At 39.3% G+C, this 26147-nt stretch overlaps 4 protein-coding genes and 1 non-coding gene across 7 annotated transcripts; 3 read left to right on the plus strand and 2 right to left on the minus strand.

The window, feature by feature from the left end:
- On the plus strand, nt 1-4063 carry LOC121978610 (30S ribosomal protein S6 alpha, chloroplastic-like). The gene is made up of 2 exons (XM_042530935.1): nt 1-364; nt 3669-4063. Exons 1-2 carry the CDS (start codon nt 17-19, stop codon nt 3906-3908), a joined length of 588 nt encoding a protein of 195 aa, XP_042386869.1. The 5' UTR covers nt 1-16; the 3' UTR covers nt 3909-4063.
- A 94-nt stretch (nt 4064-4157) lies between these two features.
- On the plus strand, nt 4158-8043 carry LOC121978586 (calponin homology domain-containing protein DDB_G0272472-like). Of its 3 annotated transcripts, XM_042530923.1 has the most exons (4): nt 4158-6240; nt 6326-7044; nt 7129-7431; nt 7550-8043. In XM_042530923.1, the coding sequence occupies exons 1-4, from the start codon at nt 5424-5426 to the stop codon at nt 7883-7885; spliced, it is 2175 nt and encodes a 724-aa protein (XP_042386857.1). In that variant the 5' UTR covers nt 4158-5423; the 3' UTR covers nt 7886-8043. The 3 variants fall into 3 exon arrangements, with proteins under 3 accessions (XP_042386857.1, XP_042386851.1, XP_042386862.1); XM_042530917.1 differs by having other exon boundaries at nt 6326-7431; XM_042530928.1 differs by lacking the exon at nt 7550-8043 and having other exon boundaries at nt 7143-7334.
- A 742-nt stretch (nt 8044-8785) lies between these two features.
- TRNAQ-CUG lies at nt 8786-8857 on the plus strand. Its single transcript has one exon. It is a non-coding gene; the product is annotated as a tRNA-Gln (tRNA).
- A 137-nt stretch (nt 8858-8994) lies between these two features.
- On the minus strand, nt 8995-11635 carry LOC121978621 (sulfite exporter TauE/SafE family protein 4-like). The gene is made up of 12 exons (XM_042530946.1): nt 11324-11635; nt 11085-11244; nt 10795-10995; nt 10639-10700; nt 10511-10553; nt 10379-10434; nt 10204-10290; nt 10083-10133; nt 9767-10006; nt 9612-9705; nt 9393-9533; nt 8995-9289 (listed from the first exon to the last, which is right to left on the minus strand). Exons 1-12 carry the CDS (start codon nt 11504-11506, stop codon nt 9210-9212), a joined length of 1398 nt encoding a protein of 465 aa, XP_042386880.1. The 5' UTR covers nt 11507-11635; the 3' UTR covers nt 8995-9209.
- Nucleotides 11636-23358: 11723 nt separating this feature from the next.
- On the minus strand, nt 23359-25037 carry LOC121998057 (1-aminocyclopropane-1-carboxylate synthase 1-like). The gene is made up of 4 exons (XM_042552832.1): nt 24891-25037; nt 24664-24795; nt 24421-24581; nt 23359-24329 (listed from the first exon to the last, which is right to left on the minus strand). Exons 1-4 carry the CDS (start codon nt 25035-25037, stop codon nt 23381-23383), a joined length of 1389 nt encoding a protein of 462 aa, XP_042408766.1. The 3' UTR covers nt 23359-23380.
- Nucleotides 25038-26147: the final 1110 nt, after the last annotated feature.

Raw genomic sequence — 26147 nt, forward strand, 5'->3', positions numbered from 1 at the left:
CTCACAGCTGACTCCAATGGCTTCTTTAGCCTCATCTGTTGCCCTCGCTTCTCTCCCGGCGAAACTCCGCCAGGCTCCTATCAGATTCCTGTTCTCCTCCTCGGTCTCCGCTCCCCCGCATCTCCGGTCTGTGAGGCCTTTGTCGGTTGGTGCCCTAACGTTCGATTTCTCAGGATCTTTTTTCGAGGATGGAGGAGATGAGGAAGGGGACGGCCCCTCCGCTGTCTCCGTTGCCTCGGTGGACTTGGAGGATAAGGAAGAGCCTCTGTGCCCCCCGGGCCTTCGACAATACGAGACCATGGCCGTGCTGCGCCCCGACATGACTGAGGACGAGCGCCTTGCCCTTATCCAACGATATGAGGAGGTAGTCTTCAGCTTTTCTTTCTACATTTTTTTTTATCGCTATGGCATTCACCGGAAGATAAACCATCCCCTGTTTTCAATTTTTGTATATCTTAGCTTTGACTGAGTTCCGCTTCGATTGTTATCTATAATTTATTCAGTGATGTTAAGCGCCATGTGAACTTTTCCTTTGTTTCAGAAGTACTGCAAACAAATGCAAGTAGGAATTTGGAATAAGCTCAAAAGTTGTCTAGATTGTGTCAAGATTAATCATAAGTAGACTTTTTTTTCTTTGATTGGTTGTATTGAATAGTAGGGCTGTCCAAATCATACAACCGATAAATAAACGACGAGAAATCTGCAGCTTAAATTCTATTCGCAAACAACATACAATGTTGGTCCCAACTTGGCTACATGGATGCTAGGAGTTCATGCAGACTGCAGAGGCGAAGCATGCAGCACTGTCTCACTTATCCTCATTTCTAAAATCTGATAGACAACACACTATTACTTGGTGCTAATTAATTAAGCATTTTCATTACACAAAGTTATAAGTTTTCACATAAATTTGATTCCCCTCTCTAGACGATGATGATAATATGCATAATTATGATTGCTTGTCACTGGTGAAAGTAATCAACCTTTTTTCCCCCTGAAACAGGGTAGTAATAATAAGAGCATAAGATGTAGCAAACTTCAACATCTTTGTATTTCTTAACTCTACATGTTGATTTACCTCTGCTTTAAATACAATTTTTATACCATGAATAATTTCATTTTTTTTCTCTCAAAACTGTCTTTTCATTGGAACACTCAATACTAATTGAGGTTGACGGGCATCAACACCTAACATTTAGTAATTCATTTTCCATTGATTTGTAGTGCAATATTTCTATTTTCCATCTCTATTTTTTTAAACTTTGATAATTGTATCTTTGTAATCTATCTTCCATAATACCTCATTCATTTTTATGTCTAACTTTTCTACTATACCAAGTTTTTAAAATTGTGTGGATTATTTCTTTAGCATTTTCTCTTGTCATTCTCTTTCTTATAACATATTAAATTTATTTTCTTCTGATAATTACTTATAGGCATTGAAATTCTTTTTCTAAAGGATTTTTGATATTGCTAGTTAGTAGTCTATGCTTATAAAGTTGTAATTATGGACTTCTTTACTTGCAATGCTTTCTAGTTACTATAATATTATATGGCAGATAGGCAAGTTCCTAGGCTACTATCTACATATTGAAACACTTGGGTGGTGAAGACCCCTACTTATGGGTGACCAACCTAGGCAAATTCTATTTGCTATTTGAAATTTTTTTGTTCCTATCATTTATCAGTTTTCTGGAAATCTGTGAAATCTGACTGGTTAAAGTTTGCTGTATGACAAATTTTTCTGTGTTTTCAGTTTCATGCATGAATGAGAATGATGTAGTATTTTGCCTTAGACTATTACTATCACTATCACTTAGCAAAAAAATTTAGGATTATTGTGGAATCTCGCCACATAAAAAAAAAATAAAGGAATTGAACCTTGACAAACTAAATCTAGTCAATTTCCGGTACACCCCCATTTAGTCATTAGCTGAAATGCATGAGCTAATTGAAAGGGGGTGCATAAGACCTAGATGATTCTTGTTATAAATCTAGCCTATCAATGTGATCTAGTGGTTCATACTTTTCAAGATTTATACTACTAGGTTGTATCGAGACAAATAAAATATTGGAGCAGACCTAATCTTAGATTTGATGGATAGATTTTGTAGGAAAGAATCTCTCTATTTTATTAACCATTGGGCCTCACACTGTGAACTAAGGATTATGCTACATTTCTAGATTTTAATCTCGACAAGGATATCAAGCATTAAATATCAGAAATTGTGTTACTCTACTAGTCCTGTACAGGAATTTGTGACTCAGATTTTTTAATCCGTGCTTCTATCATATCAAGCTAGTGAGTCAATTTTCTCCTCAGTTAAAATCGTGATAATTATCATGGCAAGTTAGCCTTGTGGCTCCTTTGCTTGAATGATGCATTCTTAGATTTTTCTTTCTTGTTCTATTCTATTTGGAGTACAAAGAAGGTTTCCCAGTTTGTCTTCAAATGATCATGCTTGAAAAGGTTCTCTTTCGTTTGCTGAGTGAGGGTATAAAGATTTCCATATGTCAAATGTTTCTGAATTTGAATTTCATCCTGAATAGTCTTGGTAGAACAAGAATACTTTTCGAGTTACCGCCGTACAAGAATAACTTGTTGGATTTAATATCCCTTAAGGTAGGCTCACATGTGATTTAAGAGACTTGCGAAGGTTATTGGGTTTCGGGTTATTGGATGTGAGTTTAATGTATAGAACCCTTTAGCCTAATCCGTTATTATTTATGGGCTGATAACGGATTGGATTCCTATATAAAGGGGAGATCCCCAAGGGTTTAGGGCATCATCTTGACCTAGTTTCTTGTTCCCCATTGACAAGAAGCTTTTTGGCTCCGTCATCCCCTAAACCCCTTGGAAGATCCTCCTCGTTTGCTTTCACTTTTTTCTCAGGATCTTCTAGATGACGTTGAAGGGCAAAATCATTGCTCTTCAATCAAGTTCTTTGTCATGCTTTTGTATTACTATATTAAGTCATGTTTTTGATGAAACTAGATCTTCTTGTTCTTGTTTTTCCTATTCGAATTCTTGTTTCGGTTGTCTAGAATTCATGCGGTTAGGAGAAAACTCTAGTTTTAACATAACTTACATGGATTTTACCCTTTATTGGTGTGACGATGAGGTTTCTTTGTAAGTTGGACCACGTCTAGAGCCATCAACTGGTCCTTACTAAACACCATGCCACTTTATTTTTTGTTAGGATGGACCACTCTCGTCCTAATGGAATCATCCTGCTCGGAGCCACCTAGTTCAATACAACTTTTTCATTGAATCTGTATTCATGATCCCTTTGTCAGTTAATTAGTCACTAGCATGATCTTTTGTTAATTTGTGACAATTTTATTTGCAACCTATATGAGTTCAAGGTAGGAGTATGTTCAATCATGTTTCCTGAGTAAATTTAAACATAATAGGAGTATGTTTACAGAAGGTGGACATATTTTTAGACATGATTCTGAGTGGCGATTATATCTTTACCTTGCGTGGTTGTAAGTTCTCCAAATTCTGTGAAATTTTGCATTAGGCATCCTACGGTTCATTGTTTAAACAGTTGATGAAACTGTTTGTGTGAAAGTTTCAATTAGCATCTTATGTTTTCATTGTTTAAACACTACGAAACTGATCTTTTTGTTTGGTCAGCTTATGTTTTCTACTATGTACGTTGCAGTTGCTCGTTGCAGGGGGTGGAATGTATGTGGAAGTGTTCAACCGGGGAGTAATTCCACTGGCATATAGCATTCGTAAAAAGAACAAAGCAGGAGAAACCAATACGTACTTGGATGGCATATATCTCCTTTTCACTTATTTCACCAAACCTGAGTCCATGGGGGTTCTCGAGTCTAGGCTTCAAGCTGATGATGATGTGATCAGATCGACAAGTTTTAAGATACGAAAAAGGAAGTACTAATCTTTGTTCATTAGGAGAGAATGCATGACATGATCAGATCTTGTAAAACAGTCTCGATCTTGTTGGAAGTCCCTGAATTTAGTGACTCTTTGTACGCGAGATGATCACTTGGTATTTATCACAATTTATTTGAGATTTCCTCAAATATTAGTTTCTCCCAGTGCAAATAATTTAAAGAGCAGGTGTATTGGTTATAATGCAAGAATCAGTAAAAAAAGTACTACCTGAATGCAACGCATGCACATGGATTAAGAAATCTTCTTGGCTACAATCCCCATTATTATGATTTGACTATGCAGTGCGGCAATTCCGAAAAAAGCCCAAAGAAGTCTACATAAAGGGTGAGCTTTGATGACTTTTGAGTAATTTGTCCTATTGATATGTGTTTGATTTTATCTGCTAATCAAACTAACTCTTGACGATCCAACAAATCTAGAGTAGGGCTGAGGTTGGAAAAGAAATTTTCAGTTTGCAGCTTCGCTGAATCACTGCAGAAATAATTGATCGAGGGATGTTTCCACTGAAATCTTCGGATCGCTGACGGCTTGATTAGCAGATTGAACTGGGTGAAGCTCACTCATAGATGAGAAAGGGCAAGTCTTCTTGGGACGTGATTCGATAAAATCGAGAAAGTGGGGCACGATCCAATTAAAAAAAAAAATGGTGAAGTGCCGCCCATGACTTTTCTTTGGAATGTGTTCGCCAACTAGAGGCGTGATCGATCGAGGCTTTTTATCGGGATCTGATAGCAAAAACTGTTCGTATAACGAACTACGTAGGCGTCTGCGCGGGTTGGCAGCCAAAAGGGGAGACAGCTTAGCGTGGACAACATGCACTAAGTGAAGCTAATAATTTTTCCCCCTCCCTCCATGACTCCATCAATATTCTCCCTCAAGTAAATACTCAAACAGCTGTTGTAAAACAGCATGAACAATTGCCATGACGCATTCTAAAACCATTCGATGGACCTAGACATTATCGTTATCTCGTGAGGAATAATGAGTTCAAGAAAAAGTATGGCAAGTCTGTACAATTTGAATGAAGTCTGCATCTGACGTGAAATCATTCTGCACGATATTGCCACTGTCACCTGATATGATCACAGGTTAAGCTAGCCAGCCGGCTGATCTAATCAATTTTTTTTTTCATAGATCGGTTGAAAAGGACACCTGATGAACTGAGCACTGGCACTTTTCCCTCCTCCTCCTTCATTTATTTCTCCACCGATGCAAAGATTGTTCCAAGACAAGTGATTTGGGAAGAAAGTAGACAAGAAGTTGAGCCAGTCTTTTCCACTGGAAACCCGGAATCAGTTAGCGCAGCCTTAAGCAATCTTTACTGGCACCTGGAAATCTGTACTGACCTCACTCTCCTCTGTCTCTGGTACCAAAACCCACGCTATTAACACGAGCTTCCCATAATTCGTGATGGGAGGATGTCACACGGCTCCTGATGGCATGGCGGAGAATGTGAAGCCTGAGGTTGGCAATTGACCAGCAATTTGAGTTCTTGGCAATGGAGGATGAGCTTAGCAGAGCGGAGTGGGAGATCGAGGAGCTAAAGCGGAGGCGAAAGGAGGACGCGCAGGCCAACGAGAAGGTGGTCAGCATCTTCGCCGCCCGCGAGAAAAGATGGATGGCCGAGAGGCAGAGCCTCCGCCGTCAGATCCAGGCGCTGCTCGGCGAGCTCTGCAGCCTCAAGTCCAGCGACGCCGAGTCCGCCTCGAACTTAAAGACCGCCTGCAATGAGGAGTTGGAGGAGGAATCGAGGAGGAGAAAGGAATTGGAGAAGAAGGTGGAAGCCGGCGAACAGGTGGCGGAGGAGCTGAAGGAGAGGCTCAAGAAGGCAGCGCAGGATCACGCGGATGAGCTGCAGAAGCACAAGTCGAGGCTGGTGGAACTGCTGTCGAACCAATGCCGGATGGAGTCCGAGATGAGGCGCGCGCTGGGGCAGGTGGAGGCGGCCAAGGAAGAGCTCGAGGTGGCGGTGCAAGAGAAAGAAGCGGCGGAGGCGAAGCTGTCTGAGGAGTGCGCACAGATCCGGAAAGACTGCGAGCAGAAAGACAAAGTCTTGGGCGCGGTGCTGAGGAAATCCAAACTCGACGCGGCGGAGAAGCAGGCGCTGCTCAAAGAAGCGAAGTTGCTGAGGGCGAAGAAGAGGCAGGTTGAGGAAGAGATGGAGAGGTGCAGGAAGATATGGGAGTCGAAGCACAAGAGAGGAAACCCCAAAGATCTTCTGTTGGAGTACCTCCAAGTCGAGGGAAAGAGAGATCGCTGCTCTTCCGCTTCCATCAGCTCCGACCTTCCATTAAGCGATGGAAATTATGAACCAGGTACAGTTTCCATTATGTTTTCTTCAATTTGGATCTACTATGATAATTCAGTACGAAAATCTCATTTTGTATTGTTTTGTTGCAGGACTCGATGGCTTGCAGGAACTGCAAGACTGGGTTCGAACCCGGAATGAGAAGCATGCGACGAGCATCCTCGAGCAGAGGCAACATGCAGAGATAGAAGCTTTCATAGAGCAGATAAGACAGAGAGACGAGAAGTTGGAAAGTTTTCAGCGGCAGGTTCTGGGAAGGGAGGTGGAGATAAAGATGCTTCGATCTCACATCGAAGGGCTCGATGCGAGTCTGTCTCATTTGAGGGAGGAGAACATCAAACTGGAAACCCTGCTGTTGGAAAAGGAGAAGGAAATGGAGCTACTGAAGGAGCAGCTCAGCTTCCTTTTTCAGCATTATCAGAAGAGCGATGCAAGTTTCTCTCTTAATCTTGATACTTGCCCACAGAAGGCTCTCTGCTCGGAGGTGGAACTTAAAGAGAGGAAATCAAGGGAGAAACATAAGGATTCACAGCCCAACTCTACTGGGAAATTTTCAAAGATCAAGGTTGAGAATAGAAGATCGAGGCAGCTGAGGTCAAATGAAGAGAACAAACACAGGGCAAGCAAAGATATTGATGTTAGCACAATTAATTCAACTACTCCGGAAACTAATCATTTTCAGCAACATGACAAACACTGCAGAGAAGATATTTCTGCGGAACCAGAAAGAGCAGAAAGCTCATTGAGGGAGGATGGTGAGACTTCGGTGGCATCACACTCTCCTATAGAAGAAATCAAAGAAGTTAAAGAGGTAAGCATGAACCCTATTAATTCTAACAAGCAAACTGATTTGCAAGAGGATGCTGAAATTTCTGACAAATTTACGTCCCCTGAGCCATCATTTGCAAGAGACGAATCTTATTGGAAGACAGACATTCATGCTCTTGGTGTCTCCTACAACATCAAAAGGTTGAAACAACAGCTACTTGTTCTTGAGAAGTTGGCTGGATTACTGGCAAAGAAACAGTTCACAAACCTGGATACAGTAAATAATGACAGTGTCGGAGCTAATGACATAAAGATTGATGAAAACAAGCAAAAGATGAAAGGCTTCTTCCTAATGAAATCTTTGCTACACAAACAAGTGAAAAGATATCAGTCGCTAGAAGAGAAGACTGATGAGTTATGCAAGAGATTGGTAAGAAAAAAGAAAAAAAAAAAAAAAAACTTCCTTTATATTGCCATTGATGCATTTCTTTAATGACTATCATGATTTGCCACATTATCCAATTATTTTCCTCCTCGGTGTGCCTCAGGAGGACAATTACCGGTTAGGAAGCAGAAGAGACACACAAAGTGTCAGAACAAAGGAGCAATCTGAAACACTCATGTGCTATCTGGAAGAAGCATTTGAGCTACAGAAGTATATCGTGGCAACGGGACAGAGGTTCATGGAAATGCAGTCCAAAATTAATTCTACCTTCTCTGGAGCTGATGCACATAATAAATCTATAGGCTTCAACTTGAGGCAGTTTGCTGATATTATCAGAACTATCTTTAGGCAAGTTCAGAAAGGCCTTGAGGTGCGAATAGCTCGGATAATTGGTGATCTAGAAGGGAAGTTGACCTGTGATAGCATTCTTTATCAGTAAGGAATACTCCTTTGCGGGTTCAGTCATGTATCTTCACGGCCTAAAGATTAGACTTTCAGGTTGTCCATCAATGTGTTTTTCTTTTAAACAAAAAACAAAAAATCTCAGTGGCTGAATAATGTAGGATTTTACAGTCAATTTAATGTTGGTTTCTTCTAGTTTTCTTTGCTGATCAAAATTTCCAAGAAGTTACCTACTTATCCTCATAATTTAGTAGAAAAACAATAAATAGACCAATATATGATTTCATAATCTTTTATTTTTGAAAAAAAAAAAAACAGAAGCCCTTGAGGATCAGAAGTCTGTTGCTCAACAGCAATTTGGCAGTCAAATTGTTCATTGAACACCCAGTTAAGAAAATGTATAAACAGTTAGTATATCCAAATATTGCAGTTCTTAAAGCTGTTCTTCATGGATACAGTAGGATAAGGTACAAAACATGGAAAGTTAAAGGCAAAACGAAGAAAACCTTACATACTAAAAATAATTGAGTGATACTTCTACTTCAAACATCCAAGAACTAAGCAAAAAGAACGTGAGCACGAAAGCATAAACTTTCAACAGGAACAAGGAAAAGAACTTGTTTTCAAACTCTAGACAGGTACGAGGAACCAGCATTGTTTCCTTGCAGATACATTTTTATGTATCCAACTCAAATTTATTTATTAAAATTTTTATCAAGCTTAATAGAACTTGAACTTTTTATTGCATTAAGGACTAATAAAATTATATTATTGTTCTTATTTTTAATCGACTATAAACAATATAAACTATATTTTTCTAAATTTTGTCCATGAGTTAACAAATTACAAATGGGGTGAAAAAGTTGAAAACGGCAAATTGGTAAGCTGTATTAAAAAATACAAAGATATAAATATGAATGCACACTAGAATCAATTCGGTTCTATGGTCTAGTGGTAAGGACATTGGACTCTGAATCCAGTAACCCGAGTTCAAATCTCGGTGGAACCTAAACTTTTTTGCCAATTTCATATTTTTGCTGTAACATTTTGGACATTAGACACAGGATAGATCAGGCACCCAACTATAACATTTTGATAATTTTGAATTTTATTTGTAGTAAAAATGATTATGAAGAGGGAAGTAAATAACCAATAAAGGGTGGGAGATATTTTCGAATTTCATACACCAAAATACAGAGTGCAATAACAGGAGGTCAACGAGGAGCTGACCGACCAAGAACACGAGACTTGTATTGGATCACATCCAACTCAATCAGGAATTGACCATCGATTTACCTAAACAACAACGAATAGTAATCCTAAGCAAGATACATCTGAAGCTGTTGATGCTCGTATGGCTTTTACTTGTCACAAAAGCTTAGAAATCCCATGTACTCATGGTGCTTCATCATAGAAATGGACTTGTCCGTGCCAACGACGCCTGAGACAAGGGAAATCAAGCAAGTTAGTTTAAGTGCTGAGAAGATCATGGTAAGGATGGCCATGCATGCACATGCATCGTTTTGATTTACTTTCAGACATACCCATGGTCACAGCACTGGCAAAGATGACCGAAGAGAGAATGAAGACGATTATTGATGCTCTTTTGAGCATCTTTACTAGTCTCCTGACAAAGAACTGGCCCCAGAACCCGGCCAACACTGAGACCGCAATCAGGTAGAGAGCTGCCATGCATGCACAGGAAAATGACACGATCGGAATGAATGTTTAATTTTCAACCAGGCTTCAAGCGAACGGCATACCGTAAGGGATGGGGAACCGCTTCAGGAAGTAGAACTCCACCACTGACAAAGACGAGGAGAACATCATCACGAACGTTGCAGTGGCGCTAGCAACCTGAAGGATCGTTAGGAATGTTCCAGTCTTTTTGAGTCGTTTTGATGTGTTGAATGCGCACCTGAGGGATGACTCCGATTTCAAGGAAGAGGGGGCCGAGGATGAAGCCGCCGCCGGAGCCGAGAAGGCCGCCGACGGTTCCGCCTAGGAGGCCGCAAAAGGCACAGAACAGCAGCTGCGTGGCAGTCCACTCTATGGAGGCCTCGCAAACGCACTCCCAGTTGCCTCGCCTCCGCCGCTCCCGGCTCTCCCGCCATAGTTTCGCCGCCTCCCACCCGAACACGCTCAGCGCCACCGGGAACTGCGATCGTCGTCGGCCACTATTAGTAATTCGATCAATCACCTCGATCATAAACAAATTGAAGGCCGCCGCCCACCTGTAGGACGTTGACGACCCAGTAGAAAAGGCCGCAGGCCTCTGAATTGCTCTGCGACATTTGACAAACATGAGAGCGGAGTAGAGCAGAATAAAGGAGAGGAATCTGTCGAAAGGCACACCTTGAGGATCTGAAGGAATAAAAATGCGAACCAGGCCAGTGCCAACACCAAGATCCCCTTCCACCTTACGTTGAACATCAATACTTCCTTTATCGTCGATGAACAGATCATGGATTCAGCAACAGAATCAGGGTAACAAAAGAGAATGGAGACGCGTACGGAAGGCGGAGCTTACGAGTGTTGATTTCTCCGGCCGAGGAAGAAGAGGCTCGCATTTCGTGTCGACTTCCACTGTCGAAGAAGAGAGTAATTGTGATCATGTTTGTCATCACTTCAAATTGGCTAAATGTTTTTTGCTTTCACATACCTTGTTTTTGATTGGATTGTTTAGCGTGTTCTTGTTTCTCCATCTGCACTTTCCATGTGAGAAATATATCAATCAACGTGAGTGAGCACAAACAATAATGATCTCGAGTATGCAAAGGACAATTTAACCTTGAGCAGAGTCTCCTGCTTCCACATCTCAACAGCTTTGCACATTGACCTTGAAGAAGTACCTGAATCAATTAGACACGGAATTTGATTCCATGAGCATGGCAGATTGATTTTTAGTTTGATTGATTAGAAATAGAATTGGGAGCGGAGATCAACCTATAAAGAGAATGATAATGAGGACGGTGATGAGCCAGTAAGGAAAGACCACGCTGAGCTCGACGCCAATGGTGATGCCCAACATGAGCATGGGCTGGAACAAGAGCGCGAGGTTGTAGTCGATGATGGGAACTTCCTTGAAAGGGTGCGCCACTCGGAGATTGTACCACACCGAAGAGGCCGACGCCCCCATGATCATACCTGCCCGCCGGGAAAATCAACATTAACTTAACTGGCTTCGTGGATGATGATTCAATAAAATTAGTCATGAAAAATGGATCTTCTGGCACATTTCGAGAGGGCCGCCGCGGACTTGGCGTCGAATCCGACGATCAGGTTGAGCATGGGGACGAAGATGCCGCCGCCGCCGACTCCGCCAACGGTGCCGAAGGCGGAGCCCAAGAAGCCAATGACGGTGGCCAAGGCGCTCCTCCAACTCAGCTCCAGTTCCTGGCCACGCGCGAGAATAATTACGACGACAGAAGATGTGTCGCGGAGAAGGAAAAGGGAAACAGGCGAGAGGACTCACCGGCCATACGCGAACGGTGCGCGAGGACAGGGAGAGTTTGTTCCCGGAGGAGGGGGAGTGGGAAAGGAAGAAGGCGGCGTAGATGGCCACGGACGATGCGGCAAGGAGGTAGACGGCGAAGCTTTTGCTGCCGCCGCCGCCGCCTTTGTTGATGGCGGCGTAGGCAGGGGAGAGGGTGTCCATGGATGTTTGCAGCGATGACAGAGCTGATACGGAATGAATTGAAGTGGCCTGAATCAGAGGAGCGAATGGTCGTGATCGCAGGGAAGAAGATCCTCGCAATCTAAATATCTGATCGAGTGGAGGACAGATCGATGAGAAATGCCAGTATATAATGAAAATAAAAATAATATTTATTTTCAAAACTTTGACTATTACTATGAGTTTGTTTAAATCACGTTTTCTTTTTTATCTCAATCGATGAGTGCTCGGGAGTCTGATAAATGTTTTTGGGGCTCATCGGAGATTTAACATCTAGTGCAAAATGGATTAGTGTGGTTCTTCAAACTTGGATCTGGGCCCCACCCATTGTTTATAACATCAACTATAACCTAATGAACTGCGTCATGCTCAGATGCTCTCCCTCCCCCTACTACTGCTAGTAGGTTAGTGGCTACTGCCCCGGGACTAATGTGGTGGTCGCCATTTTGGGTTTTTCCTCTCTGACTAATTCATGCCTTGGGTTTTCTCCTGGTGATCTAAAATCACTTGCGTTCGATTTGGATGTGATCTATGGATTTGGACTTTCGTAGATTGCCACGCGTGACAGACAAAATGAGAACATGTTAAAAAATTAAGAAAAATATTATAAAGCAAATAATAAAGTAATAATGTTAGAGAGAATAAAAACAAAAGGAGTTTGAGTTGTGTCTGTTTTTTTGTTCATTTAATTTTCTTGCCTCTTCTCTCTCTTTATTTGGCTTCGTCAATTTTTCTAACTCTAAAAGGGCCCTACGTTATTTAACTCCATCACGTGGAAGAAAAATACAACTCTCGTAGATGATTTTTTTTAATCAACTATTAACATAAAATGCTAGACCCGCTCTAATTTCATTGTAGACTCTGTTGATCGTGTCATCATGAAATATTTCAATGCCGATGTCCGTTTAAAGCAAGAACTCTTTGATTTACCGCTCTCTTCTTCTCTTATTCCTAGTCCAGAGAAAATAAGAATAAGTGGATTTATAATATGGCAGTGTCCTTGAGAACCTCCATTCATTCGTTTAGTGAGTCAACTAATAGTTTCATACACAATCCTAAATGAAATTTCCAATTATTTAAAAATGTTTTAATTAATATTTATATTGATGAAGTAAGTAGTTAGCAACGGACAATTGGTTGAACTACCTAGTTTCCTTACATTAAAGTCCCTATTGGATGCCTAATTGATTAAAAAATTATAGATTTATTATAATAAAATATGTATCAATTTTGTGTGGATGTATGACTTTGGAAAAAAAATATTTTAATTATTTGATAATCGATTATAAATTAATCTCTATAATTTATCTCTCTATATAATTTAATGGGGGTGTATTCAATCAAGAGATTGAATGATTTTCATTGACTTTTTTTTAATGATAGACTTTTGTGGAGTTGATTGATTTTTATTAACTTGTATAGAATCTCGCGCAATTGTGAAAAGAATTCTATGGAGTTCTATAGACTATTTTGTAAGACTTTTATAGACATTTATAAACTTTTTCATGGAAACTTGTGGATTTATGAGAAAGAAAAATTCGTTTCGTTATTGTCAATATGATAAATATCGCTCCACATTCGATCCGCTATTGTATTTCTCCATGCATTGACATTTGCTCGTTGTTGTTCTTGAGTATCAAATAATTGATCAAAGCAATCGACACCATGAACTTGTTCTGGTAAGGATGATAAAGCTTCATTATCTGGTTCAACTAGAAATTCATCAGAACGCTACTCCTTGCGAAGGAAATTATGCAATCCGGCACAAACCAAACCTTTTATAATAAAAATTTTATTTTAAAAAACATCGTAAACTTAAAAAAAAATTAAAGAAAAATTAAAAACGATAAACTAATTAAAAAACATAAACTAAAAAAATCGTAAACTTTAAAAGAAAATGTAAAGAAAAAAACATAAATTTAAAAAAAAACTTTAAACTAAAAAAGCGTAAAGTCAAAACTTTTAAAAAACCTAAACTTAAAAAAAACATAAATTTTAAAAAAAACGTAAACTTTAAAAACAAAAAAAAATAGAGAAAAGCATAAAATTCAAAATAATAATAATAATAAAGTAAAAAAAAAACATGTATAGCTAGTTTTGTAACAGAGGATAATACACCCCTAAAGTAATCTCTATGGTAGATCGCCGATGTGATCAAGGTGGTGAAGAAATAACATCGAGAAATTTGATCAAGGTGGTGAAGATTCTTTGTTGAATATGCGTCAAGTTGGACTGTATACTATTGTATTGGTAGGCTCGGGACGGGGTTCAAAAAAATAATCAAAATAGAGGAGCGGAAAGAGAAAGGACTTATTCGTAAAAAATTAAAATGATTTGAAGTCTATAGAAATCTCAAAGGTGAGGAGAAGACTTTTTATTTTATATTTAAACTTGTACCAAGTATTTTGGAGAGTTCTTATTGGTTAAAATTTATATCCAAGGAATTCTAAAAGAATTCATGAAAATCTATTAAAATTTTGGATACCAAAAGATTTTTATGGAGTTTTTAAAAATCGAGTTTGAATATCACATGACTTTTTAAAACTCTATAAAAATCTAATTTGGATACCATTTGATTTCTATAGAGTTTATAAAAGTCTAGATTGACTTTTAAAATCCACAAAAGTTATTCAAAGTAATTAAAAGTCCAACATTAAATACACCTCCCTAAAACTTATAAAAAAATTATTTAAATAAATACAATTATGTTTTATTACAACAGTGTCCTTGCATTCAATGCTTCATCTCACTTAAATGTACGACAGGTAGCATTGAAAGATTCAAAATTTAAAATTTTGATTTGAACTAGGATTTCGAATTTCAAATTTCAAATATTATTTTAATTATATATATTTTTTAATAGGTTATTAATTTTAATATATTTTTTTTTGAATGATAATAGTTGGATAGAAAGAAAAAAAATTATAACTATAGAAGATATTCGATTATTTAATGGGTATGAGTATACCCATCGGAGATCATATACCTAATAGGTATGGGGACGGATGATATAGAATTCGACCCGAACGCGACCCATTGTCATCCCTAGTCGAATGTCGCCCTCTGCTCCACACGTAACAGTCTGACCACTTGCCCACCATCGATGGTCTCCGGATGGCCTTCGGCCATCCGTTCCGACCGAAATTATAATTTGGGAGGACAATAAAACTAGAAAGGAATCATAATTAATTACGATCGGATCACAATCATAATCAAATCACAAATATAAATGACCTATTTTTAATTCACTATTTTAATGAACCAGAAGATCTAACCTCACTTAATTTGGAGGTTTTAAACCTCTAAAGCTAGCTATTATTGGGCGATGGAGGAGGTCGAGTAATGGCTGAGACTATTAAGTACTGATTTTTCTAAAGAACAAAATTATTAAATTTAAAATTTATCAAAAATTTGAATCGTTAAAAAAATAAGTTTTAAAAGGGTTTATATGATTCTTAAGTCACTTTTAGTAAACTAGACTTGACAGAGACTCCCATAATAATGTAGCAAAACCGAAGTTCAAAGTTAATTGGTAAGGGATTGAATGTCACGAGTAAATCGTGCAAAATCCTCAATGCAACCATATATATATATAATTTTTTTTCCTTTCTTTTTTAATTCCTACCGTCTTTTGTTGTCTAATCTTTATTATTTTGTGGAGCAACTTGAGCCAAATATCCACCGTCGCTCTCACACTGATGTGTTCCTTATCGCATTATGTGCTTCAAGACAAAAAGGCATATCATGCAATACCACTCCAATTTCTCTTCTTCCTTCCTATAGAAAGATGCCGGAACAATGCATCATGCATGTATTGATTTTGAATCATCTCAAATCTGTGTGTTTGTTTTTTTTTAATTCAATAATTCAATTATGAAGAGAGTGGGCCAACCTTCCCACGTTCCCACCTTACCTTCCCTGTTGTTGTCTGTTGTCGTTCTCTGTAGTGTAAATGCATATGCTAAATAACTTTTTATTGAACCGTATAAGTAAAGTTTTGGAATTACAAAATCGCATATCTTAGTTTTAAAATATCAAATCATGTATCAATTCTCCATTTTACTTTTAATTAATATATTGATAAAACATTCAGTTGAATCAATTTCTATCTGAAAATTAATCCAGTCAAATCAATTTCTCTATGTATCAAAATTTCAAATAAATCAATATAATCTAATAATAAAAATCAATTGATTTATTTTATATTAATTAGATAAAATTTGTTCATAAATAAAATGATTTTGGATTGACATAAAAATAATTCTTATGTGCTCGTTTAGTTGTCCTGATCATATTTACGCACTCAAATGTCAATTTAACTCAAATATTGAGAGTATTAATTTTTTGAATGCGAATGACCGATTGATGAACTAAATAACCTCATATTGACATGAAACTAGCTGATATAGATTTATCAATTCTCATGATTATATTAATATCCTCTAACTTCAATTTCACTCGATATGTTAAGAGCATTAATTTTTTGAATATGAATTATGTTTTTAAATACAGTTGTGTTCAAAAAATCATTACTCGTAATATATTGGGTCAAATTGATATTTGAGAGCATGAATATAATCAAGAGAATTAGACGAACATATAAGAATTAGTTTCATATCAATTCGAGGTCGTTCGATCCATTAACCAATTTTTTTTATAGACTAAACGATCTTAGATTGACATAAAACTAGTTCCTATATGTTCGTCTAATTCTCCTGATTAAATTCATGTCCTTAAATATTAATTTGACCTAATATATTGGGAACAATGATTTTTTAAATACTAATTAAATTTTATGAATATATTTATATTAAAAAATTTATTGTTCTCAAATTATTAAGTCAAATTGATATTTGAGAATGTGAATATAATAAAGAGAATTAGATAAATATCAAAATTATTTTCATATCAATCTTTTAACGTTTAATCTATCAACTAATTTTATCTAATTGATACAAAAGTAAATCATCGACTGACTTTTATTATGAGTCGATTGATTTATTCAAAATTTTGGTACAGATAAAAATTAATTTAACTAATTTTAAAATAGAAATCGATTCAATTAATTTTTTATATCAATCGATTAATTATAGGGACGAAACAGGAAATGAAAATATTATTTGGTCATTTAAAAAATTATCTAATATAATTTAATAATTTTAAAATTTTACCTAATTCGGTGAAGAGCTGAATGTTAAACTATCAGCGTTAATTTTGTCGTCGTCGGGTTCTCATACATCAAAATAATAGCTCACTGCACTATGATTTTGTGACAGGTGCGTTAGGTGGCCCCTTGATCACGTGACCAAGCGACCAGAAAAACATGACCATGTGGTCGAATGACGAGCTGCTCCTCTTCAATGTCGTCGGACTCGTACTAAAATTTAGATATGTTAACGTGGGCCCGCCCTTAATTGAGTAGGGTATTCGGTCGTCTACTTGATAGCGACTTTGGAACGCTATGAATGAAACCGTGGCTACGTTATTAAGCGGTCGCTTAGTCACAATTTAGCAACAAATTTGGCCGTCTAATTGTGATTCCTCATCCAACTCCAGATTTTGGTCGTGATTTTGCTGTCGCATCGATGTGGCTGTCATCTATCGATTTGGTTTAGATCAGTAGATAAGAGAGAGGACGAAAAAGAGTATTTTAAAAAATTAAAAAGTTATTTAAAAATCTTAAAACATAGAAGAAATGATTTAAGAATTTAGAAGGGGACAAAAAAAAAAAGTTAGATGCTTCAGAGTGCTTCGATAAATCACGAGACTAGAGAAAATGAAAGTGGCTGAAATGGCTTGGGGCTGTTCCTGTCCCTATCTGTGGCTTGAGAACTGGATGGCAGGATTTTCATAGGACGTGTCTGGAGATTTTATTTTATTATTTTATTTTTTTTCATGAGATGATTTCCACTTTATTTTTTTTTTATATAAAATGTCACATCGTAGGGATTTCTGTCGATCCTGCAGGCTGGCAATTCAATCGGCATGCTTGCTTAGCATGTTGCTGCCAGAGATAAAGTCAATTTAATTGGCTGCCTAGAGCTTAAATTCAGTTCAGCGTCAGGCGTCAGCGTCTGTCGAGAATTATGTATGATAAGGCTTTTAAGGAGGGGAACATCTGTACCAGCATCTATGGCAATCAGGGCGACTACGGCCACAAAGAGAGATCCGGCGGATCGAACGATCAATCCGTGATGGGACTTAAAAATCCGATGGGACCATGAGTTAGAGTTTGAGAGGATGATTAATTTCAATTGCTTATGAATTACAGTGAAATTTAAAATAATACGAACATCTTAAATTTTATCGTCTATCGATTGAAGGAGATGTGCTAAAGAGAAGAAAGGGCAACGAAGGAAAAGAAAATTTTAAAATTAAGAATTTTTTATATCTCTATTTAGGGAGTAAAGAAGATAAGAGAAATTTAAAAAATTTATATTTCAATTTCATCTTAATTTTATTATATTAATTTTAAAAATTATTTTTTAGGTATTCTTTATATCACGATGAAAAATACTAGCACCGCTCGACTCGTACCATCCGATGCTCGTACTCCGTTGACGCCGATGCGCACGCCGACTTAGACACCAACACCGACTTTGATAACGACTTCGATGCCATGCTGATTTCGACGTCTGACTTTAACAAATGAGTTAAATTGATTGAACTAATAAGTCTTAACTAATAAATGTATGCAAGATGCGCAATGTTCTTGAATGCACAAGTCTTGTCTCCTCGGATGGGTCTAATGGCTAGCGCATGAGGTGTTGCCACCATGAGGTCTGGGGTTCGAATCTCGGCAAAGCTGAGGTAGCCTCCTTTATGTGCTAGTCAATATTCCAAAGGCTAGTAGCCGCCCGTGATTTACCTCCTCCGTGTTGGTCCTGGGACGGGTTGGCGGGGGCGTTGAGGACGAGCGTATTCACCTTTTGCCACCTTGAATGCACAAGTCTTTCACAAAAGTAAGGATAATTTTATAACTTTATATATTTAACCTTCATTACCCTCACTCTTCCAAACACGGTAACACATGTTACGTTAATGAACCTTCCATCCATTCCAAATAAAAACAATATAAATACTTTACTTCCTCTCCCTTTTCCTCCCTTCCCCTCTTTTCCCCTTCCGTTAATGAACCTTCGTCCATCCCATCCAAACAGAGGGTTAAAGTGAATAATCGAAGAATTCACTCTCCCCACTCACAGATACACTATGAAATCTTATTTGTGGAGATGGAGAAATCTCGTACAAGCATAATACGAAAAATATAACAAGAATAAACACAAGTAAATACAAAGAAAATCAAACACAATTTACAATAATGAACTCTTGCTTATCTTGCTTTTGTCTTGCCTGTATTTGCCTCTTGGTGGTGAAAAATATAGCAACACTTTATCTCCAAGCACCCAAGAACCGGTAGTGAAGAGCGGAAAAGAAGAGATGTTGATTTGAATCCTTCGAATGCCTTATATCCTACGGATTAGGGTTCCCAATTGATTGACCTTATTTCCAATCAATTGTCATGTCAGTTTGAACAAATTCTCCCGTCTAAACCTCGCAATGACTCTTTTCTTCTTCTCCCAATTGATTACCTGATCAATTCATTTTGGCTGAATCGATTAACTAATTGATTCACTAAGCCTTGTTTTCTCATGATAAAGCTCTTAACTGATTAGACTTCTTCCCAATCGATTCAGCTCCGTGAGAAAGTTTCTCTCAATCGATTACCCAATCGATTTGGGAATCCACTGTTCACTCATATTTTCTCTCAATCGATCACCCGATCGATTTGTCTCATCATGAGAATCTATTCCCAATCGATTAAGCAACCTTCTTAATCATTAGGATACGCGTAATCAATTAGCCTAATCGATTACGCACTTCCTATGCTATCGTGACAAATGTCCTAATCAATTAACCAATCAATTAAAGAAGGTTTAATCGATTGCCCAATCGATTACAAACCTTTTATTCTTGTGAGAAAAATAGCTTCCAATCGATTAGCTAATTGATTAATGAAAGCTTAATCGATTGATTAATCGATTTAGCCTTCTTCTCTCTCGCGACAACACTCCCAATCTATCATTGATCGATTGGACTTGTGTCAATCGATTGCTCCAACCCTAACTTACTTAACTCAAGTCTAGGATTCCTTTACCTAACCTCCGGTCAATTATGACTTGTTAGGACTTCCCCGCTAAGTGTCCGATCAACCTTTAACCCACTTAGAATTTGTCAACTTCTTGTTGGGCTTTCAATCACCAAGTACGATCCTCCTTGATCCACTTGAATTTTCCTCTTGCCAACGTACGGTTCTCCCATATCCACTTAGACTTTCTTTTGTCTAATCATAGTTAGGACTTTACCCTTGCTAACGTGTGATCCTCTTCAACTCACTTGGACTTTCCGTTGCTAATGTGTGGTCCTTCTTGACCCACTTAGACTTTCCTTTGTCTAACCATAGTTAAGACTTTCTTTTTCCAATGTGCGGTCTTCCTTGACTCACTTGGACTTTGTTTTGCCAACATCCAATTCTCATTGACCTATTTGGACTTTTCGTTGCCTAACCCTCGAGTTAGGACTTGCTTTGCCCTTGCCTAACTCTCGAGTTAGGACTTTACTTTCCCTAACCTACAATTAGGATTTTCTAGTCAAGTATTTAGTCCTCCATGACCTACTTAACTCTCGTTTCACATATCGTCTCACATATTATCCAAACATCAAAACTCAAGCTCGAACCCACTTGAGCTTAGTCAATTGGTCAATCTTGACCCGAGGATGATTGCACTAATAGGATAAGCCTATAGAAAAAAAATAAAAAATAAAAATAAATTTAAAAATAAAATATTTTAAGTTTGGATCCTGGATTAATGAGTCAAACTCACACCCCATTAAAATTTTCATTTTAATTTTATTTTTTTTCAAAAATATTTTTTTAATCACATGAGTCAACCCGAGTCCACCATGGGTGAAATAATGCGAGTCACGAGCTAGAGCAGGCTGGCTTACCTGGATCCAGCTTAAAATTAATTGATAAAATCTCAACTAAATCACTTAATTTGTGTGGCTGGGTGAGTCAATCCAACGAAATTGATCCAAATTGATAACTCTGCCAATCGACAGGAGACTAGAAAAGTCACCTCCATATCCTCTAGCCATCTGGCTTATTATTTTTTTTTAAAAAAATCCAAGTGTCTAGACATCGAATTAAATTTTCAGATGGACGGTCCGGTCCACATAACAACCATCAAATAAATTCAAAAGTACAAATGACTTCTCCTTCAATGGTAAATGTCTCAGAATTTTCATTCCACCGGAAACAATAGCCTACAACTCACCAGATTTAAATCATAAGTGCTTGATAATGTACTTGAGCATTTTGCCGGAACTAATTGATGTCAATTTCATGGCAGGAAGAAAATGGATAGAAATGAATCTGAATTCTATTAGATCCCGACTATAGATGATTTTGAATTATCGGTCGACTCTCGAAGATGTTACTCACATCTTGTAATTTAGAAGATCTGATTTTCCTATAGTAATCGTTTCGTTTGCTAATTCTGTGACTTGACTGGATCACCAGGATGGTTGTTGTAATCCAGAAGCTACACTTGTCGCGATAGAAGTAGAGGAGGACCGATAGAATGTTGGAGATTTGTAGTGTTCAACGAGGCACGAAACTGTCTCGATGAGAATCCAGGAGTCCATGCGCAAAAGAAAATCTTTCATTCATTTATATTCATAACATCTATAAATTATAAATTTGCAATATAAATTAATTTTATAATTATCGTAAAACACCCAATATAAAACTGTTCTCCTATTTAATTATATTGAAATTACGAGCTAAGTAATGTTATGATGCGGTGATAACAACAAAATCACCATTATGAGCAAACTATTCTCCTATTTAATTTTGTTTGCGTCTTCCCTTCCTCCCTTTACTCTGTCAGCTTTCCCCCTCCGAGAAGTAAACAGACCGATACCCTGAAGAAATTTTTGAATGAAAGAGGCTATGAGACCCGGCCCATTCTGAAAACTTACATCTATCTGTATCGCCTTTTACAAACACAAAACTTCCTATGTGTTTTTTCTTTCAGGCTTTTCTTCTCCCTAGACACAAACCCAGGTCCAATGGTTAAAGCTATATATGAAATTATTCATTTTTCTTTCCTAAACACCTATGGTTATATGTTCTTATTGGATTATTGTCACGTCATTAACCTATGCATAATGATGCGATGATGAAAGAGGACCCACCAATGGATCAAAATAGAAGAAAAGTGATGGACGTGAAAGTCAGAGTTAAAGCAGTCAAAGACACCGGCCCGAGAAACAGACCAATTGAGCCAAGTAGCGCGTCGTTCATCCGGCCAGGCTTGCCCACCCGGTCGGCCCAAACCGTGTTCGAACAATCGCTCTTGGAAAATTCGTTATTAAGGTTGATAGCCAAGCAATAGCTCCCTCAGACCGCTACCCTCGAGCGGGAGGCATGTTCGACCGGACAAAGAGCAGCCCTCCGACGACAGTATAACCGAATGGAAAGCAGGACAATAGTTCATGGCATTACGCCCAAACGAGGATTATCTAGCCAAGCAACAGTCGGTCGACTGCATGTGGACCTACTAACTATCTCATCATATCCTTTTAGAAGTTTATGTTGCTGACAGCAGAGCATGTTTAGTATGCAAATCGTACTTTAGAAGCTTCCAGGTTGTTATATCAGAAAGTTGTATGACTGTTTAAGGAATGGTGTCAGGGACAAGATACATAGGAAAATGTGCCTACGCTTTAAGATGCGTGCATGAACCCTACAGTATGACAAAAAGGTGAATACGCTCACCCCCAGTGCCCCTGCGAATCCGCCCTAGAACCAACACAGAGGAGTTAAATCACGGTATATAGGGATGCGTGAGTTTACACGGGTGAGTTTACACGGGTTGTAGGGATGCGTGAACCCTATGGTGTGGCGAAAAGATGAATATGCTCACCTCCAGTGCCCCCGCCAACTCGCCCCGGTACTAACACGGAGGAGGTACATTACGATGACTGAGAATGCAAGTGGCAAGTGGGATGAGTTTACACATACATGAACCTTACAGTGACACTATAAAAGAAGGTTCATATCTACCGACAAAGATATGTACAACTTCATTTTCTATATGTTCTTACTATAGCTCTCCATTTTTTACTCATTGAAAATTATTTTGAACATCAAAGGATCATCACGGAAACTCCTTCCCGAACAAACTCTAACAACTTTACATTACAGACTTACATAGAGTCTTTACTTCATTAACTTTTCAACCACATTCCCAATTTATTATTCATCTCTATTTTCGAACCGGACAAGGGCGGAGCCAAGTATTGGATTACCCGGGCTACAGCCCGGGGGCCAGCTAAAAGTTTGATTACTTTTACTTGTTCACATCTTGCCTTTTGGATTTTCAATGGGAAAAAAAGGGCTTTTAGCCCAGGGGTTATTCGGAGAATTTTTTTAGCCCAGACAGGCTATCATTCCTAGCTCCGCCAGTGGAACCGGATCACATAAGATGAACACGAGAACATCAGACTGATCGAAGGCAATAAATTTGACAAAATATTGCTTTATTTGAAGTCTAGGAGAACAAAATAGTGAACGACATAACGGTCGTCCATTTCACGATAAACTTCAGCTAGAACGTTGAAGTTAAAAGACACTCTCACGCATCAAACCTTGGCCGCTTCAACATCCAATAAGATCGATGGAAGTGATCCAAGGAAAAATAATAATTAAATAAACATAATGCGTGCGGTACTCGGAAAACGAACGAATTTAATAATTATGCATGCAATTAACGATCCGTATATTCGTAGCTAGCGTTCGGACTTCGAAGACGGAGCCGATCGTAGGACCCAGTGAGCCACGAACTGTCTCCTTGGGCGTTGACCAACACCGCCGCCGTTGGGGCTGTCCCGGCCGGAGTCCACGAAGGTCTGAAGCCGCCGCAAGGCGAGGTTGAGAGTCTCCTCCGACATGTTTGCGAAGCAGAGGCGGAACCACCCGGGCTCGTCGCAGTGGCAGGAGGATCCAGGCGATATGTTGAGCCCGACTTGGTACACGATCTTCTTCCACAGCTCCATTTCCCCATCGAACGTGCTCGCGCTCAGCAGGTGCCGCATGTCCACCCAGCAGAACAGCCCCGCGCTGCTCTCCAAGCACTCGATGCCCATTGCTCGCAGGCCGCGCACCAGCGCGTCGTGCCGCCCTCGCAGCCTCCTCCTGTTCTCCGCCACGTACTCCTCCGTGAACTCCTCGTCGGAGAGCAACGCCGCGAGGAGGTACTGCGTCTGGGAGGAGACGAGACCGAAGCTGGACATCTTGGTCGCCGCCGACACGACCGCCTCGTTCTCGGAGTAGATCCCGCCGACGCGGAACCCCGGGAGACCGAGGTCCTTGGAGAGGCTGCACACGATGTGGATGCGGTCGCGGGCGGAATCGGCCCTGCCATCGGCGATCACCTCGGCGACGCTCACGAACCCCGGCTCTGCGAAGTTGGTGCCCGCGTAAATCTCGTCGCTGACGAGGTGGATGCCCTTGGCGACCACGAAGTCGATGAGGGCGTCGAGCTCGATCCGGGTCATCGCGGTGCCCAGTGGATTGCAGGGGTTGGTGACGAGGACTCCTTTTACGGTGAGGCCGCGCTTGCGCGCGCGGTGGTAAGCTTCTTCCAGGGCGGCTCCGGTGATGCGGAAGTCGTTGAAGCTGGAGCAATGCACCGGGACGATCTCGGCTCCGGTCCGCCATTTGAGGTCTCTGTCAAACCTGCAAAATATGCAACCATAAGTCAATCAATTAATACAATTCGCCAAAGATTCACCACAAAGATTAGCAAATGTCGAAGACGCGTGCATACCCTGGATAATAAGGGGTTGGTAGGAGGAATGCTTCGCCCGGATCGGCAAGGCAAAACATGAGGATCTCATTGGCACAGGTAGAGCCGGCAGTGAGGACCAGGTTGTTGGGGTCGAACCTTACTCTGTTTCCTCTTACTCGTCCCATGTAATTAACTAAAGCCTGTAGATTTTGCACCGTGCATGATTAGAAACGAAGCTCCTAGTTATCTTTCTAAATTAAGTCGATCGTATGTGGGACTTACTTTCTTGAAAGCGGGCAGGCCATGGTAGTCTTGGAAGAGAGCAAGGTCCCGGAAGGTTAGTGCACTATCTTCCTGGAAGCCGGCAGGGGCAGGATTGTTCTCCAGCCATGACTCGATTAGATCAAAGCAGAGCTGCAGCCGCCCATGCACATCAAACGTCGGATTAAGAATTGAGAATCAAGAATTTAATTAACTGATAATAAGGAGTGAGTGAGTGAGAGATCAACCTGGTTCTCTGCAAGGCCCATCTGAATAATCCCTGCAGGGTTAGCAATTGGATCGTAGGGGTTCTTCTCGTACTCCTGCCACCCTAAGAAGTAAGAGGAGTCCTGCCCGTGCGTGTTGCAGTTCTTGGACAGCAGCTTCTGAATCATTTTTGTAATTCCAAGGGAATGGCTACTTTATGGTTCTGATTGAATCTATAGATATTGAGCAGCCGCGCGAGAAGAACTGAGATAGAGAAGGGAGCCAGAGAAGAAGATTTGGACGATGATCGGAAGCAGAAGGGAGCTGTATATTTATAGATGTCTCTTCGATAATAATAATAATAATAATAACGCCATGTAGATAGAGATAGAACGGTGAGTAGCAGTTCAGTAGAAATCTGAACCAAACTCACCTGCCGACAAAAAATCTGTTTAAGGACAGGACATGTACATCGAGTCTCCAATACTGAAACTTATGTTTCACTTTTCATGATCATGTAATCGACTGCTTGTCTTCTCGGTCGAGAAAGTTTACTTCTTCCAGAACAAGACAGTGCGATCGAGATGAAGTTAAATGGGACGACGTTAAAAAGTGTTGAAAATAATGTGGAGGGAAAAGTAGTGGAGGGAAAGAAACTTGCTAATGTGACTTCCACGTTAGGAGTTTCGTGAAAATGTAGTTTATAATCATTAAAATTGTGAATATGGTGAGACTCTCTCATGTGTATCCGTACAAAGGGTATAAATCTAAATTTCAAATTGTACTAAATCAAATGTGAATCGTAAGTGAGCACGATCTACGTACGTCAAGATAAAGATTTACCTAAATGCAATCAATATTTTGCCAATTAAATCTTTTTTTATACTTAAGTAAGAGTGTAATAGAAAAATTAATCAGATGTTTAATCGTAAATCCGTAACTCATCCGGATGAAACGATCGATTAATGGTCGACATGAACGTTTTCGATCTAGGTGATAAAGACAGTAATGCCTTTACTTGGCCATTTAACACAACTAAGGGGAGGCGTTCCCATAAAAGGAGGTTATGATCTTGAGAAGAGAAGAGAAGCAGATGCAAGATAAAAGAAATCTCCATCCAATTTATTTCCCTTGGTCTTCCTCTCTGCAGTGCACTTTGCTTAGTAGTCTAATTGTGATAGTAATTGGTTACTTTCTCAATTCATCGTGACCGAGCAATGTTTGGTAGTGATCATGATCTATCGTTGTATCTAAGGAAACAGACGTCTGTCATGACCTCTAAGCACCGACAGATGGGA

Source organism: Zingiber officinale, chromosome 1B, assembly GCF_018446385.1.
Source record: "Zingiber officinale cultivar Zhangliang chromosome 1B, Zo_v1.1, whole genome shotgun sequence".
Taxonomy (NCBI): Eukaryota; Viridiplantae; Streptophyta; class Magnoliopsida; order Zingiberales; family Zingiberaceae; genus Zingiber; species Zingiber officinale.

Excerpts from the sequence above, each read along its gene's own strand:
- LOC121978610 (XM_042530935.1), top strand. The coding sequence starts at position 17 with ATGGCTTCTTTAGCCTCATCTGTTGCCCTCGCTTCTCTCCCGGCGAAA. Across the intron at positions 365-3,668 it reads TTATCCAACGATATGAGGAG|TTGCTCGTTGCAGGGGGTGG; the intron begins GTAGTCTTCAGC and ends TGTACGTTGCAG.
- LOC121978586 (XM_042530917.1), top strand. The coding sequence starts at position 5,424 with ATGGAGGATGAGCTTAGCAGAGCGGAGTGGGAGATCGAGGAGCTAAAG. Across the intron at positions 6,241-6,325 it reads CGATGGAAATTATGAACCAG|GACTCGATGGCTTGCAGGAA; the intron begins GTACAGTTTCCA and ends GTTTTGTTGCAG. Across the intron at positions 7,432-7,549 it reads ATGAGTTATGCAAGAGATTG|GAGGACAATTACCGGTTAGG; the intron begins GTAAGAAAAAAG and ends GGTGTGCCTCAG.
- LOC121978621 (XM_042530946.1), bottom strand. The coding sequence starts at position 11,506 with ATGGACACCCTCTCCCCTGCCTACGCCGCCATCAACAAAGGCGGCGGC. Across the intron at positions 10,996-11,084 it reads CGCGGCGGCCCTCTCGAAAT|GTATGATCATGGGGGCGTCG; the intron begins GTGCCAGAAGAT and ends CCCGGCGGGCAG. Across the intron at positions 10,134-10,203 it reads TATTCCTTCAGATCCTCAAG|AGCAATTCAGAGGCCTGCGG; the intron begins GTGTGCCTTTCG and ends CAAATGTCGCAG.
- LOC121998057 (XM_042552832.1), bottom strand. The coding sequence starts at position 25,037 with ATGATTCAGAAGCTGCTGTCCAAGAACTGCAACACGCACGGGCAGGAC. Across the intron at positions 24,582-24,663 it reads GCCTGCCCGCTTTCAAGAAA|GCTTTAGTTAATTACATGGG; the intron begins GTAAGTCCCACA and ends CAAAATCTACAG. Across the intron at positions 24,330-24,420 it reads CCAACCCCTTATTATCCAGG|GTTTGACAGAGACCTCAAAT; the intron begins GTATGCACGCGT and ends CATATTTTGCAG.